At 50.5% G+C, this 15,009-nt stretch overlaps 6 protein-coding genes across 6 annotated transcripts; 3 read left to right on the top strand and 3 right to left on the bottom strand.

The window, feature by feature from the left end:
• Nucleotides 1-1,824: 1,824 nt before the first annotated feature.
• On the top strand, nucleotides 1,825-2,378 carry BDW74DRAFT_176582 (uncharacterized protein; the record flags this gene model as incomplete). The annotated part of the gene is made up of 3 exons (XM_073728644.1): nucleotides 1,825-1,893; nucleotides 1,952-2,155; nucleotides 2,211-2,378. The coding sequence occupies 3 exons, from the start codon at nucleotides 1,825-1,827 to the stop codon at nucleotides 2,376-2,378; spliced, it is 441 nt and encodes a 146-aa protein (XP_073585712.1).
• Nucleotides 2,379-4,739: 2,361 nt separating this feature from the next.
• Nucleotides 4,740-5,881, top strand: BDW74DRAFT_176581 (aldo/keto reductase family protein; the record flags this gene model as incomplete). Its single annotated transcript, XM_073728643.1, has 6 exons — nucleotides 4,740-4,814; nucleotides 4,867-4,877; nucleotides 4,934-4,991; nucleotides 5,043-5,224; nucleotides 5,283-5,652; nucleotides 5,729-5,881. 6 exons carry the CDS (start codon nucleotides 4,740-4,742, stop codon nucleotides 5,879-5,881), a joined length of 849 nt encoding a protein of 282 aa, XP_073585711.1.
• A 421-nt stretch (nucleotides 5,882-6,302) lies between these two features.
• Nucleotides 6,303-7,894, top strand: BDW74DRAFT_176580 (haloalkane dehalogenase family protein; the record flags this gene model as incomplete). The annotated part of the gene is made up of 3 exons (XM_073728642.1): nucleotides 6,303-6,860; nucleotides 6,936-7,120; nucleotides 7,213-7,894. 3 exons carry the CDS (start codon nucleotides 6,303-6,305, stop codon nucleotides 7,892-7,894), a joined length of 1,425 nt encoding a protein of 474 aa, XP_073585710.1.
• Nucleotides 7,895-8,325: 431 nt separating this feature from the next.
• BDW74DRAFT_131154 (RTA1 domain-containing protein) lies at nucleotides 8,326-9,390 on the bottom strand. Its single transcript, XM_073722289.1, has 3 exons — nucleotides 9,227-9,390; nucleotides 8,926-9,168; nucleotides 8,326-8,855 (listed from the first exon to the last, which is right to left on the bottom strand). Exons 1-3 carry the CDS (start codon nucleotides 9,381-9,383, stop codon nucleotides 8,398-8,400), a joined length of 858 nt encoding a protein of 285 aa, XP_073585709.1. The 5' UTR covers nucleotides 9,384-9,390; the 3' UTR covers nucleotides 8,326-8,397.
• Nucleotides 9,391-9,767: 377 nt separating this feature from the next.
• On the bottom strand, nucleotides 9,768-12,090 carry BDW74DRAFT_167029 (uncharacterized protein; the record flags this gene model as incomplete). Its single annotated transcript, XM_073726637.1, has 8 exons — nucleotides 9,768-9,790; nucleotides 10,160-10,323; nucleotides 10,384-10,457; nucleotides 10,609-10,888; nucleotides 10,954-11,485; nucleotides 11,546-11,592; nucleotides 11,652-11,733; nucleotides 11,835-12,090. 8 exons carry the CDS (start codon nucleotides 12,088-12,090, stop codon nucleotides 9,768-9,770), a joined length of 1,458 nt encoding a protein of 485 aa, XP_073585708.1.
• A 707-nt stretch (nucleotides 12,091-12,797) lies between these two features.
• Nucleotides 12,798-14,738, bottom strand: BDW74DRAFT_150108 (serine hydrolase domain-containing protein). Its single transcript, XM_073723967.1, has one exon. The coding sequence runs from the start codon at nucleotides 14,713-14,715 to the stop codon at nucleotides 12,910-12,912; it is 1,806 nt and encodes a 601-aa protein (XP_073585707.1). The 5' UTR covers nucleotides 14,716-14,738; the 3' UTR covers nucleotides 12,798-12,909.
• Between the last annotated feature and the right edge of the window lie 271 nt (nucleotides 14,739-15,009).

Here is a 15,009-nt window from a genome sequence, read left to right as displayed (position 1 = left end):
GAAGAGAAGGTTGGTGGGCAGATGGAGAAGAGTCAAGGTCCAGGGTTGAAGGAGAAATTTATATTAGATGAGAGCGAGTTTGGGAAAGAGAGTTGATGGTACCTACCAGGTAGGCAAAGTGACTGGCCTGGGGAAAGTGAATGGCTTGTGTCACAGGGCCTCATTCACTCCGCCTCTGGGGAAGCAGATCCTTGCACAACATCATGATGGAATCTGAAGGCTTGGGCATTTGCGCAATGGCTCCAGGCAGCTATTAGGAGCCGAAGCTCACAGGATAGTTCAGTCAGAGCCCATATCTATCACTTGTGGTGTTTTTCGTTTTCTTTTAAAATTGAGACCTCAGGCTTAGAGTCCCCATAGCTAGCCTTATTCTGCTGGCCAGAGCTGGTCCTCGAACTGATGCTGTGAGTGCCCCAGCGTTTATCCTGTTACAGAGAGGCTATTGCTACCCCCAGCATCCTTCAATACTGTATTCGTCTTATTCCTAGTCCTATATCGCGCTTTGAATTGTCAAGAGTGATTGTTCAGACGCGCTATTATATACCGCACTCAACAGCCTTAAAACACCTACGACCACGCTTCCTCGAAATCGAACCTGATTGTACGAACGCCAAATTCTACATCCAGTGCCCCTAGTCCCCTTGGGTACTCGGGGATAGATTCGTGAGCCGGAGGAAGAAAAACAAGCAAGCGAGGAGGGGATTCAATTACGGTCACGCTGGTGATATTTTAAAGGATGTGCAGAAGATAAGATAATTAATAGCCACAACCTCGCAATATAATATTATCATGTCTTTAAGCAGATGGCTTGTTCCCACTGCTTACTTCCTGCTCGTTGATGTCCTTCGTGTCCTCATGCTTTGGCTGTGGGATACCTTTCTATTGTAGAACAGGGGCACCTATCAATTTCTCGGCTCGGTATCTTAATCCCGGGGGATATATAGGGGCTCTGCAAGCTGTGCTCGGATTCCTTAGCACGCTGGTAGTTAATATATCTGCATCTGTCCTGTAAAAATAGCAGTCCCCAGCGGACGTGCGGTGTATGAACATAGAACCTGGAATGTTAAAAATCCTGTTTACTGGCGTCATGCTGGACTGGCTTGGTTCAATGTTTTCACAAATTTCAATTGTCCTCGCTGCTTGACTCTATGGAATGAGGCTTATAGCTAGAGAGTTCTCATTCTTGCTACCTCGACGTCTGCGTATACTCTAACCCAAGCCTCCCAGTAGGTCCAAAGATGCTCGTAAGATTGGCCGTCTCAATGCTCTTCTTTGGCCACCCTTACCTAGACATTCAAATATACGTGACTTGAACATTATATTGGACGTCCTGTATTTTGCCTCGAGATCTATGGCCATTCCCCTGCTCATTCGCACAGTGTTAGTATAAAGAGGTCTTAGTGAAGGGCTGCCTTCTGGCAGCTTCCACTATCAACCTGGATGCAACCAGATCCACTGCGTTTATTTTTTCACTGCAGGATCACTCTCTTTGCGTAACACCCATTGGCTATCCAAGAGTGAGCTTATCATTTCTGCTCAGCTTCAGTAAATGGCAAAGTCACCCTCGATGATCCTGATCACCACACCATCTTCGACCCCCGCAACCCTCCAGAACTCCTCTGAACCTCTATAAATTTCTGCTTCTCTCCACCCACCGAGTTTCTTCTTCATCTGCAACCATCTTCCCAGTTCTCTACCTCCCTCAAGCCTCTCAGTTCTCAGCTCTCAGCACTTTGGATCGAACCTGCAACCAAGTCCTCTTCCTTTTACAACCGTTTCTCAAGGTCCTTTCGTGATCCCATCTTCAAACTCCGATCAGCCAAGATGCGCTTTTCTCTGACCTCCCTCCTCGCCATCGCGGCTCTGCCCATGTTTGCCACCATGTCGTCTGCCGTGAGTTCTCCCCACCCGTTGTTGATTATCTGTCCAAAGACTAACACAACGCCTCTAGCACACCGTCAACTGCGCCGGAAAAGCCGTTGCCGCCGACTACAAGGACCTCAAATGGCTTGCCCGCTACTTGGAGAAGGTCGCCGACGGTACTGCCCAGCAGACTCCTGAGCTCACTCCGCCTCCCAAGAAGCGCACTCTCGGCCCCAACTCATGCGAGCGTATTGCCTGCACTTCCAGGTCTGAGGTCCGCTGGTGCAATGAGGTATGTGCTTTCTTTCTTTTTCTTCATAAGACAAGACTAACAGTGTTCTTCAAAGGATCCCCACAATTCTCGTACCATGGAGGTCCGCCACATGGCTGAGGGTGTCCATGTTCTCCTCACCGAATGCGTTGAGAGCTACCAAGGTCACCTTGTTGCTGGAGGTTACCTCACCCACCCCGACATGTGGTCTGTTATCGCCCAGGAGAGCTCCAGCCGTTGCTAAATTTATTCTGGCTTCTCTGGTGTGATCTGATCAATCGATCCGTCTACAAGTCTTCGGTGATGCAAGTGTTATGAACGAGCGAGGTTCTTTCCAGTTTTCAATGTTATCAGTCTTTTTTTGTGATCCTGCAATGGGACACCTCGCGTCTATGCGCTGACTCCAATTACGGCGTCTTTAGAGGTGTCTCAGCGGACCAAATAAATCATGTTTTTCTTTCATTTTCTCTTTTCAATTAACGGGCTGTTGAATTGTTGGGAGCTCATGGGCACTCAACTTGTTGTTCTAACAGGAAACTCGTTTTTATTAATCGAATGAAACTGCATACCACTTTCTTCCATTATAATATCAGTAGGCTACACTATAAACTATGACTATCAGTCCTAGGAATATAGACCGTTTCACTAAGCTAGAATACCCTGTAGCTTTCCCACTCGAAGTCAAAACGTAGTTTCTAACCCAGACTCTTTCGCGTGCGAACAATCCGCCTATACAGCCTTGATCTTGCCTTGATTCAGGCATTAAGTTGCCACTAAACTGTAGGTACACTCGTACTCTTGTTGACTTAAGAGATTTCTCCCTGTTGTGAGTTTGAGTGAATCTGGTCACGTGTCTATGAACACAATAGATTTCCGCGGAGTATTGTGCTTCTCTCCTCTCCCATAACTTAGCAGTTCGACCAGAATGCTAACAGGGCATGCATTTCGGACCGTTGTCATTTTCTATGCATGCTGAGTTTGAACCTCGTCTCTCAGGTGACCAGTATGTCACTCCTACAATTTACCCCCGCAAGATCACTAACCAATGAAGCCAAAATACAAATTTTCTAGAAGTCAACCATGATCTTGAAGTGCGGAAGACTCTCAAAGACTACATATAACCAACTTGATAACATCTCTCCCTCGCCAGACTCTAATCGTCGTTCACAGTTGTCATCCCTGCATCGAGTTGCCTGTCCGATTCGCGCCTCCCAGCAGTTGAAGCATCCGCTCTACCTTCATCCATACAGCACTAGGTCGGCAAAGGCGCTCGAGAGCTTGACCAGATTTCCTCACGTACCGCATCGTATACGCTGTGTTGTGATGTCGCGGAGATGATCCGTCTCGAGCCTCTTTCGAGGCGCTCAACGAGAATTCCAAGACTGTCCGACTTTGCTTCTTCAGGAAGGCCGCGGACGTTAGACCAACGACGGACTCGGTGCAATCTCTTTAGGAAGATTACAGTCGTTCTACAAGACCATCCTTGAGGTATCTGATACTTGCATGAGTCGGGTGAGATCATGGTGAGCCAAAATTCCCTTCTCGTTGACTCACTACGTACCCCTCTCTGCCGAGACAGTCGCAAACTCTTATTCGGCTGAGCCTTCTTCTACTTTTAGACACTCCTGATGAGTTTTTTAGATATATAGTATGGCGAGCGAACGATCCATCGAACCGCCCGAACCGAACCCGAACAGCAACCTCGATTTTGCCTGGAACGCCTACCTCGATTCCCTGTCCAGACTTTTCGCAGAACTTCACCATTGAAACTCGATCAGTTTGGAGTACGGGAGATAGCCGCCGTGGTGGAGAAACATTCAAAATATGCGACCATGAACTAAGGCTATCGTACCATCTACGGCAGCGACGGGCGCGGTTGCGGTTGTGGTCGCAGTTACTCTTTCCGAGCTTAATCTGTCAGCCCACAATGAAAGGCTGAAGACTCAAAGTGGAAGACCTATTATTCCTCTGTTGCTCATTCCCATTTGAGAGAATTAGTCAAGAGAGTGTCAATTGAACTCTACGCACTTTAGAGATCCCTGTGACCCTGCTGCTACTGCGACCGGCCTGAAAGTTAGGGCTCGTCACGGACCGCCGGTCGGATCTTGGCAACAGCAACTCTAGCCCTAGGTAACCACCGCTACCATAGGACTGAACTAGGACAAGTGCTTGCATTTATCCATCCCAAGCAATAAAAGCTAAAGATGATCCATTTTGGCTAAGGAGCTAGTGTACCACTTGCACCAAGATTCTTGGTATGTCCTTTGATGTCCATTATGCTTCTTCTGCGAGACAAACTGTTGCTAATGCATATTTTTAATGTCAGTGTCCATCATTCCGCAGGTAGATGGAGGGTTGACCTACGTTATGAAGAGCGAAGTCATCGCAGAGATACTAGAAGAATCCTTTATCAGCTATAGAATATCGTCCACTGAAGCAAAAACTAAGGCACCTTGTCAGCACTCGGAGATAACTAACTGGAGCCAATCCCGCATATGTCAGCAAGGTACCTAAGTATGACGAAACCGCTCGGCGATTATTTAACAGGTCAATCGCCCTTCTCCGATTTGACATACCCCAAATTCCTTATCACGATTCAATCATCATGGCCAGGAACCTCACGATCAAATCAACCCAGAAGCTCCTGTCGGGCTACGAAATTCCAATCCTAGGATACGGTGTAAGCTTTCCTGCCTCGAATGGCCCTAAAAGCTTGAGCTAATCAAGACCAGGTTTACCAGACGTACAGCCACCCTCTACTTCGAAGCTCCCGGAAGAATGCTGATAAACACTCTCCAGACCAACAAACGTCGCCGAAAATGTAACTGTCGAGGCTCTCAAACTCGGCTATCGACACGTACGTGTTTTTCCATCCATCCTCCCAACAGCTAATAAGAATTTCAAAAAGATCGACTCCGCAGCCGCCTACAAAAACGAAAAAGAAGTCACCGCCGCAATCTCCAAAGCCAGCCTCCCTCGCTCTGAAGTCTTCCTAACAACCAAGATCCCCCCGCGCGCAAACGGCTACGACTCCGCAAAGAAGAATATCGAGGATAGCCTCAAGCAGGCGGACACCGATTACTTCGATCTGTACATCCCTCTTCCCTCCCTCTTTCCCCCCACCAACGAATAAATCTAACTCCAATAGAATTCTAATCCACGCCCCCTACGGCGGCAAAGAAGGCCGGCTCGGCACATGGAAAGCGCTCATAGAAGCCCAAAAAGCCGGGAAGACGCGCTCGATCGGGGTGTCGAATTTCGGCGTCCACCATCTCGACGAGCTGCAGAACTACATATCCTCCGGCGGCGGCGGCGCAATCGATGTCGGACAGTACGAGATCCATCCGTGGCTTGCGCGCCCGGATATCGTTGCCTGGTTGAGGAAGCACGGCGCTGTGGTCGAGGCTTATTCGCCGCTTGTGAGGAATACGAGGGGGGATGATCCTGTTCTGCAAGAGCTGGGGAAGAAGTATGGGAAGACGCCGGCGCAGGTTCTTGTTAGGTGGAGTTTGCAGATGGTGAGTTTTTCCCCTTCTACCTATTCCGAGTGGTAGATTTGTGGGAATTGGAATGGGCGATGGCTAACTATAACAGGGTTTCGTTCCGCTGCCGAAGTCAGTGACGCCGTCGAGGATCAAGGAGAACTGCGAGGTATTCGACTTTGAGCTTAGCGATGAGGATATGAAGAAACTTGATACGGGCAAGTATGAGCCTTGTGCGTGGGATCCTACGGTCGACAAGGATTAAGGCGATGTTCTTACAATCAAGCCATTCTATGGTCATGATAACATAGGTAGCCAACGTGAGCTCAAAATAGATTTCATTGGCATATAGCAAGCTCTGGATTGGGATAGCATGCCGTTGAAGAAGAAACATGTGTATGAAATCCTTCGTATTTTTCCCCTCTAGCTGAATCCTCATGGCCGCAACCCTCAGCCTCCTAAACATAATCTCGCTAATTAGTCCAAGCCTAGAGTCTGCTAAACATGCCATATAATGCGGACAGAGATAAGGACGTGCTTCTAGAACGTGGGTGTCGTGTGTATATGATGTCACCACTGTCGTGATGAATCCACCCTCCCCCTCCCCTCCCCCTTTGATAAACACCACGACCATCTCTATCTATCTTCCCCTCCAGCCTCCGCCCTACTGAGTTAATAATGTCAAGATGCCCCTTCATCTAAACCTGAACATCCTCCACGTCGACCGAGCATACAAGCTCGCGTCCACGATTACCGAAGTCCTCACGGCAGCAATCCTATCAGCAATCGGGCACATAAGCTCCTTCATCCTCTCGTTCACGCTCACCCGAATTCTGCTTACCTCAATCCTCCTCCCACTATACCTCTACAAGTTCCTCCTCCTTCTACTCCCTGCAACACTCAAGAACTCAATCTACCTCCTCATCGGGTCCTCAGGCTGGAACCGTCTAATAAACCACACAGACAACTACCGGAATGAATCCGATACCCTCGCGCAATCGCAGCTAAACGGATCGTACCGCTTTAAGGCTGACGAAATCTTCCACGTCACGAAAAACAGTCGCGGCTGGATGGACTCCGCGCCCTGGGCCAACGAAACAGAAGAATTCGAAGTCTGCGGCGCGAAGGTGCGGTATGTTTATCTGCGGGCGAGTTACTCTTCGATTCTGCAGGATGGGCGGAGGGAGCATAGGCCGATTGTGCTTTTGCATGGGAATCCGAGTTGGAGTTTTGTGTGGAGAAACGTATGTCACTCACTTACCTCGTTTCCACTCTGGGCCATTTCGAGGGTGTGAAGTGCTAATACAGGTTGTTGACAGGTGATCCCAACCCTCCTCTCACGCGGTCACGACGTCTACGCAATTGACTGGCTGGGTCATGGGCGGAGCGACAAGATCTTGAAAACGGAGGCCATAACGACAGAGCTGCATATTCATACGTTGGTTACGTTCTTTGACGTCACGGGGGTTGAGAATGCGATTGTTGCGGCGCATGACTGGGGCGGGTATGTTTCTTCCTTCCTTCTTCATTCCATTTTTCCTCCTTCCCACTCCCATTCATCGTTCATACAGGGACATACTGACAGATCGGCTGTAGCTGCATCGCCCTCTGCACAATCCCGCGCCTCCCCAGTAACATAGTCACCAGCCTCTTCCTCCTAAACACATTCTTCCCGCCGCGTCTGAGCGACGAAAGTCTACACTACCGCCTGCTAAACAGGATCTGGTACTGCAGTACAGGTCTATTGGGCGGATATCTCCCTGAATCATTGGTGCACCGGTTCCTCGCGCCGTCATTGTCTCAGTCCGAAGTGGCCAACTATACAGCCCCGTACAAAGATCTCCCGCGGAGTTCCAAGACCTCAATTGCGCGATTCAGCCACTCCATTCCGTCCCTGCCTCGCTTCGTGCTCTTCACGCTCCGGAACACAAGAGCCTGGAAACTCCTCGAGGGCCTAACAGGTCCAGGAAACTGGGATAGTCTGAACGTGCAGACGCGCCTGAGTGCACAAGACGACCAAGTCCGGAGCTACTGGGGCACATACCCGAAACAAGGTACTAGAAATGACGGCTGCGAAGTCGCCGTTGTCTTTGGGGACAAGGACCAGCTGATCCGGGATTACAAGGCTGTGTTGACGCGCACAATTCATCCGGATCGTATGGTTAGTTGGGCGCCGCGGGGACTGTGGATTAGCGGTGTGGGACATTTGCCGATGGAGGGAAGGGCGGGGGAGGTTGCGGGGTTGATTGGGAGGTTTGCGGGGAGGGAGGGGAAATAGTGAGGTGTGGGTTTGTGGTATTACGCTTGTTTAAAGCGTTGAGGGAGCAATATGGATGATTTGATGTGTCTTCTTTTCTAGTGTGCAACGTTGAGGGTGGAGTGTCTAATTCGGAAGGACTTGGAGTTGAGGATTACCATGGTTAATATCTAATCGTTTATGGTGTCAACTGCAACGCGTTCAACCTATAACCTCAGGCAGTTCCCCTGCCACTTATTTGGCTAGGTTTGGTTGGGCGTTGAGATTTCGAGGATCCAGTGTGCAATTGCTTCATATAGATCCCGAAGTACATACCACATTTACTGTATGGTCAGCCTATCTGATTGTACATCAGCACTTACCAAATTCTCACGGCCTGGCTGAAGCTCCTCGAAGTGCGAAACTCCGTAGAGCACAACCCCCAATGCTGCATCAAGCCTTCTTGAACTTCGAAGAACGTCACAAGAGCTAGTATTGATATTTAGTGGTATATAGAGTACAAAGAAAGAAGATTGCCTCTTGTCCTATCTCAGAGGCAACTCCTCAAATCCCCCATCCGCCAATCGACCTTTCTTCCCATCCGATAAAACAAAAGCCGGATGCCAGAAATTTAACACCCCCATCACGATTACCATAAGCACCGCATCAAAGATATAGATAAACACCTCATGCGTCATAATATACCCGCCATACCCATCAATGAACTCTACCATGCGGAACACCGACCGAACAAGAATCAAGATTGAGACGATATACATGGTGAAGAGGAGTGTGACCCAATTACGGGCCAGGATGTTCCCGCGCCAGGTAGATTTCATCTCGAGGGACTTCGAAGTAGGTGTCTTGTTGAGGCGGATGTGGAAGACGATCGAGGTAATCAGGAAGAATCCGAAAAAGACGATTTGGACCGCGAGACCGATGATTGTGATTGTTTCGCCGGTTTGGCGCGTTGAGGTGTTGTCGCCGGACATTAGGCCGCCGCCTGACCATTTGTTAGCACTCTTAATCTTCTGGTTCTGGTGAATAGAAGGAGAGGTGATGGAATGCCGTACCTCCACACTGCATGAGGAACGAAATGACATCGCCCGTGACGAAGATCTTGGTCATCCACTTGACGCGAACAAGACTATGCTCCTGTGCGTTGAGGTATTCAATCAAACGCCCGAGGACCATGTATATTGATGCCGCATAGAGGGCAGGCGCGAGTAGAATGAGGACGGTTTGGAGGGCGTAGAGCGGGATTGAATCGGTGTGGTTGTGACTCAGAATGCGGAAGAGGTAGCCTAGGATTTGAACTGTATTCTAGTTAGTCTCATTTTTTGAGACTGAGGGAGGTGAAAGAGAGGGACGTACAAACACCCCCAATAACAAACGGAATGAAATATAACGCTCGCGCCTTGAGCAGCTGATACAGATGATATCCAGTCGAGACGCCGAAGAGGAAGATGAAAATTGCCGCTGCGGGGATGGACGGGTTGTACCCGTAGATGTTATTGGCGTCGCCTGCCATAGTGAGGTCTGTTTCGGTTGAATCGGTGCTATGTACTGAGGTTGAGGAGATTTGACTTCTATATAGAGAAAAAAACAGCACCGCCCCCGCCAAGGCCTAGATCTGATCGCTGCCTGATGGATCTCGCTCTCGTTTTCGCTTTCGTGTCGCGTATCGATCCACTCGGAGTTCGGTAAAGAGGCTGATTGGGTCCATTGGAGCTATACTTAGAGCTTGCTTGGTCTGTGCTTGATGGCTTTATTTTTTCTTAGATTTGCATCTCGCTCTTCGGCGTTTATGTTGTTATGGTAATGATTTGTGCAGTTTATGCAGAAGACGCTTGCTGAGTTGATTGGTATACTGTGCTAGCAGGTAAATGGCGGAGCACTTCGCTTGTCTCAAAGCTCAGCCCAACCCCTGTTCCGTGTCTAGTTTTCGTTCAGGCAGGACCTCAGCTTGGCCGGCTCATGAAGGACCCTCTGAACGTGCTATGTAGGTCATTGCGATGACTATATTCTAGGCACTTGCCTTTGGCTCATTTTGCCTTACGGAGCTGTTGTTCCGGTTGCTTTGTGCCCCCATTGGACTCATGCTGTATCTTTGTTTGCGCCTAGTCTTGAATGTTGCTGCCTGGATGCCAACTGTATAGTGGTAAGAGCAGGGATACTTCAGGTGATGCACAAACAGTCAACACGAGAAACCGAGCCAACACATTGACGCTTTGTCCAAGCCACAGGGCATCTAAAATTAGACCTCCGCTCGAAGGGCCTGTCCAGTTCCTCCACTGGCGCCTTTACCGGTATCTTGCCTTCGCTCATCCCTCCGCTGTAGATAAACAGCAAGACCCAATATTGCCGCCGCACCGACGATCAACCCCACTGTTACCGAGTTTCCCACCAGGAACCGCGGGGCGTAGTTCGTGTTATATGAGATCAGTGGGATCCAGGCGTTGAAAGTGTATCTTGGCGCTCAAGGTTAGTTGGAAGAACATGATAGAGATAGGACCAAGGAAGAAACGCACGCGATCGAGTTAGTTGAGCCCAGAATAATCTTTCGCTCGAGGCTATCGCCTGCGCAGATCTCGTTGACCATTGTCTACATTCAGTCAGTACCTAGTCGTTGTCGCGTTTTAGTAGGAACTTACTAGAAAGACCGGACCTGATCCCTGCGCAAATCTACGCTCCATCAGCAATCATCCAAAGTATTTGAGCGGCAAATAAAATACAGTCTGCAAAGAGAGTGCAACGTACCCAGTTAGATAATAACTCGCCCACTTAAGCCCAAACGGCACCCCATCCCAGATCGCCAGATTCATCGCCGCAAAGAAGCAAACCGTCAGAGAGAAGAACACAATCGGGTACCGGATCTGAAAGAGGTCGCTCGTCCAGCCGTAGGCCAGACTCGTCAGAATCGTAATCGCGTTGGTAACGGTTGGGTAGGTGTTTATCTGCGAGACGGAGTACCGGTTCAGGCTCTTGAGCCACAGATTCATGTAGCCGCCGATATTCTCGGAGCAGATGAAGAAGCTGCGTACCATAGATTATGATTAGCCATATATTCTAAGCGTGTTCTAGGTAGGGGTTGGGCTCACGTATAGTATGCAGTATAGACCCAAAAGTGCCATTTCGACAGCACCCTCTTCGTGCCTTTCCAGGTAATCGGTTCGTCGAGACTTTTTCCCGCCTTGCGCATTCGGTTCAGTGCGAGTGCCTTCTCTTCAGGCTTCAGCCAAGGTACTCGGGTGTTTGATGGTAAATCCGGAAGCGCAAGGTATCCCCAAAGCGCCATCGGGAAGGTAATCACGCCGTCAAAGATAAAGAGCCAACGCCAGCCGCTGAGTCCGTGGACGCCATTCATCCCGGTATACAGCGCAGCTTGTAGATACCCGCTAAACATACTCCCAACAAACGCGGACCCAAAAAATATGCAAGCCCGCTTCGCGAGCTCGCGCTTTGTGTACCATCCGCCTAGCACGGTGTGTACGGCGGGGTAGAAGGTGCCCTCTGCGAGACCGACGAGGAAGCGGCAGGCGTATAGTTGGTACGGGGTCTTGACGGCGGCTGAGGCAAAGGTGACGATTACCCAAAGGCATTCCCAGGATGGACACCAGAGGGAGAGGCGGACTGTGTAAATCGTGATGGTTAGTTGGCAGGATCGAGAAGGGGAGGGGAGGAAGGTGTTACCGCGAGTGCAAATCATCTGGGATGGGATCTGGGAGATCACGTAGCCGCTATCCAGTTTCTGTCAGGTTTTCAGACATCATTGCGCAAGGAGCGAAGCGAAGCGTACATTGTCCACATCGTCGTGAAGGTCTGGTATTGATTTCCGACGACATTGAGCTCCTCTTTCATCCCAGAGACGTAGGCATTTGCTAGGATGCTGTCAGTTCCCTTGTATTTCAGACCTCGACCGAAGTCCATGAGGACCTACAGAGATTATTCTAGTTCAAGTTCTTCGAGAAGTACGAGAAACTCGCCCAGGTTCTGCCTTTGTTAGCCCGTCCGATGAGTCTTGCAGGGCAGAGCATATTCGCTTCGTACAGGATGAAGAAATCAATCTTGAAAATCAGCCTCCGCTCTTCAGGCGAGTAGTCGAACGTATCCCATAGAACGCGTTGAAGACGGCGGCGGAGAGAGGTTGATTGTACGTCTTGCGGCGAATTAGAGTCCGGAGAAGGGGAAGGAGAGACGGGCGTCGAGGCCTGCTCGACAAGCGCTGATTTATCCATATCTGCGGTTGCAGTTGCCGCCCGGATTTTTGCTCAGAGGCATTCAAGCTTAGATCTCGAGCGACCGAGGGAGCTTTTGTACGTCCAGGGGTTTTCTGCGGGATTCATCACCATAGATAAAGAGCGATAACGCGACCGCCCCGAAAATAGCATCTTCATCTTCTCCAAATCCTCTATCTCAGAGGAAAGCTAGAGTAGCCAGATGTGTAATGTCGCGGGGTCGGGTCTCGATAGGCGAACTAAGAATCCTAGGCACGATGAGAGGACGAGACTCGGCGGATATGAGGCGATCTCCAGGAGAACTCGTCTCATATTAGAGTAATGCCAGCATCCAACTTGAGGGTCGGGGGAACTCCGGCAGCATGTCCGCTGAGTTTCCAAATAGTATATGAGCAGCAAAGACAGAAATGACTTCTTCACTGTGCTAACGATGTTGTTCTGCTTCAAGGGACACGAAGGACACTAGTGAAGTTGCCTTGCTGATGCCGAATCTCTCAGCTGATCTTAGCTGCACATGCAGGTACCGTACCCAAGCAGAGTCGCACCTTCAGACGACAAGACAATGGCTGCCGGCTTGCTGCTGTCTGCTAACATTATCCTCCAACGGGTCAAATAGGCCTATCTCTCGCTCTGTCGGGCAAATCTCTCTATCATACCTTGGGTTAGCATCTTTATCGTTACGCGGGAGAAATGTCGGGATATTGAGATATATGTCACATCTTGATCAATATAGAGACTCAGGGACTCACTTAGCAACTATGCAACGCAGCTATATAAAATCCCAAACAAAAACCCAAACGCCATTCCACTTTCACCCCTTCACTGCTTCTCCAACCTCCCAAACCACGCAGCCGGCGTAACCCCGCTCACAGCCCCATTCTCATCAATCTCAAAGACAAACTCCCCAATATACCGATTCGCATACGTCCACTGCCCCAGCTGCGCAAACTGATCCGCATCATAGAACGCACTGAACAGATTACTCGGGTCTTTAGGGAGAACCGGATTCACGGGGGTCGCCGCGAGTCTAAAGGCGATTTTATTCGAGGAGCCGGATGGTGCAATCAGGGGGCGCAGGGTTGAGTTGAAGGGGAATAAGGGGGTGTTGTAGAGGAGGGAGAGGATGTCGGTGCTGTTTTGGATCCAGGATGTTATAGCCAGTCCCGGGGACGTTTTTGAGGCTATGAGTGTGAGGGAGCTGTTTAGGCCTGGTGTGGTTGAGACGTAGGATCCGGCGTACTTCTGCTCGAGTTCGCGGGCGGCCTGTTTTGTTAATGCTGGGAGATAAACATCGATGACGGCCTGGACGAGGTCGAGGGTATGCTGGCCTCTTGTAGCTGAAGAGCTGGCCGTAATGACGTTGAGGCCTGCGTCAAAGTCAGGAATGAAGAGGGCCATTGCGCCATAGTTCCCTGAGTCGCCGAGCTTCGTGTAAATGTCTGTCACCAGACCGGTATCGGAATGTTCATAGCGATAGATTTCCCACGGGGCACCGATGGCGTAGTGCAAGTCTGAGGTGTGGGTGACGGGCTTCATCCAGCGGTGGGTTGTGTGGATGTCCAAGAGCGTCGAGTTGAGGATTGCGGTGCTAAACTTGGCGAGGTCGTTTAGAGTTGAGTAGAGGCCTCCTGAGGACTTGGAGAGGCCGTTGTTTATGGTGAAATTGCCCGGTCCGCCGGCTACGACGCTGCGGGGGAGAGTTGAGTTGGGCGGGACGACAGAGTACGAGGAGTCCATGTTCAGAGGGTCGAAGATACTTTCCTGGTAAACGTCGTCGAGGCTCTTGCCTGTTAGATTTGCGATCGCCATGCCGAGGAGGGTAAAGCCGTTGTTTGAGTAAATCGGACTCGTCCAGGGGAGAGCAATGGGTGGGTTTGTAGATGCCCCTTCGGCGTAGGTCTCGGCATCACATTCCCCTGCTAGGAATCCTTCTGGCGTTGTGCAGGGGGCAACGTTCGCGGGGTCAGACAGATCGACAGGTGGGAGGCCATAGATGGCTGGGTTGTTTTCGGGCGATGAGGTACCGTAAACCAGGGGTTCAAGGACATACAATGCCAGAATGTCCTGGGTCCAAGGGGCGGCGTACTGTGCAATTCCGCCCATCTGGCTCGCTAAAGCAAAGGGGGTGATTGCGTTCCATTGGGTGTCGTAGATGGCGTCGAGGGTGTTGGATTTCTCGCGGACGAGGTGTGCAAATTCGGGGAATATCTCTGAGAGAGGCCGTTCCCACTCCTCCAGATCCAGTTCAATTAGCCCGGCAAGGACGGTAAACAGCTTGGAAACACTAGCGATGCGATAGATGCTGTCCCCGTCGATTTCCTGTGTCCCGACTGAGGCGTTGCGAGTTTCAGGCGCAGCATGGTGGTATTGCAGTCGCTCTGCCTTTGAGTCGTGCGTTGAGAACAGTCCAACCGAGAAGGTGAGATCGCTGAGTTCGGATAGAGTTGAATTGACCTGGCCATTTAAGCTCCTGTCGAGGCTTGTGGTGAGGTTCTTCCAGGCTGCAGCGACAAGACTGTTGCTGCTGGTGAGGTCAGTGGGCGCTGGGTAGATCGGGCCCAGGAAGTTAGAGAGGGCGCCGGGGATACTGAGTGTCGTCAGAAGTAGAGAAGTGTAGGCCCTCATCTTGGTGGTTGGCTGTAGTGAAGTTATACAGACACCAACCCAGAGTAACGGGACATGGCCCATCTTATATCCCCACGACTGAGGCAGTGGCGCGATCAACAGAGGCTTGAGCTCAGACCCTTGGGCTCAGCCTTGGATGACGGTATGGACCTCTCCAGCACCGTTCCTGCGCCATGCCCCTAGCCTCCATCTGAAAATGACCTGTGTCGCTGCACTCTGCCTGAACGGTCTTAGACCCAGTGTTTAGGGGCGCCCAGGGCGCTGATCCCTGTAAGCTGACCTCATCTCTCTAAC

The sequence above is a fragment of the Aspergillus multicolor genome, assembly GCF_047715735.1.
Source record: "Aspergillus multicolor strain CBS 133.54 unplaced genomic scaffold BDW74scaffold_7, whole genome shotgun sequence".
NCBI lineage: Eukaryota > Fungi > Ascomycota > Eurotiomycetes > Eurotiales > Aspergillaceae > Aspergillus > Aspergillus multicolor.
The sequence above is the reverse complement of the archived record's forward strand: the minus strand, read 5'-3'. Positions and strand labels throughout refer to the sequence as shown.

Coding starts and splice junctions, on each gene's coding strand:
- BDW74DRAFT_150108 (XM_073723967.1), bottom strand. CDS start 14,715: ATGAGGGCCTACACTTCTCTACTTCTGACGACACTCAGTATCCCCGGC.
- BDW74DRAFT_131154 (XM_073722289.1), bottom strand. CDS start 9,383: ATGGCAGGCGACGCCAATAACATCTACGGGTACAACCCGTCCATCCCC. Junction 9,169..9,226: donor GTTTGTTATTGGGGGTGTTT/GTACGTCCCTCT, acceptor ACTAGAATACAG/TTCAAATCCTAGGCTACCTC. Junction 8,856..8,925: donor GTTCCTCATGCAGTGTGGAG/GTACGGCATTCC, acceptor ACAAATGGTCAG/GCGGCGGCCTAATGTCCGGC.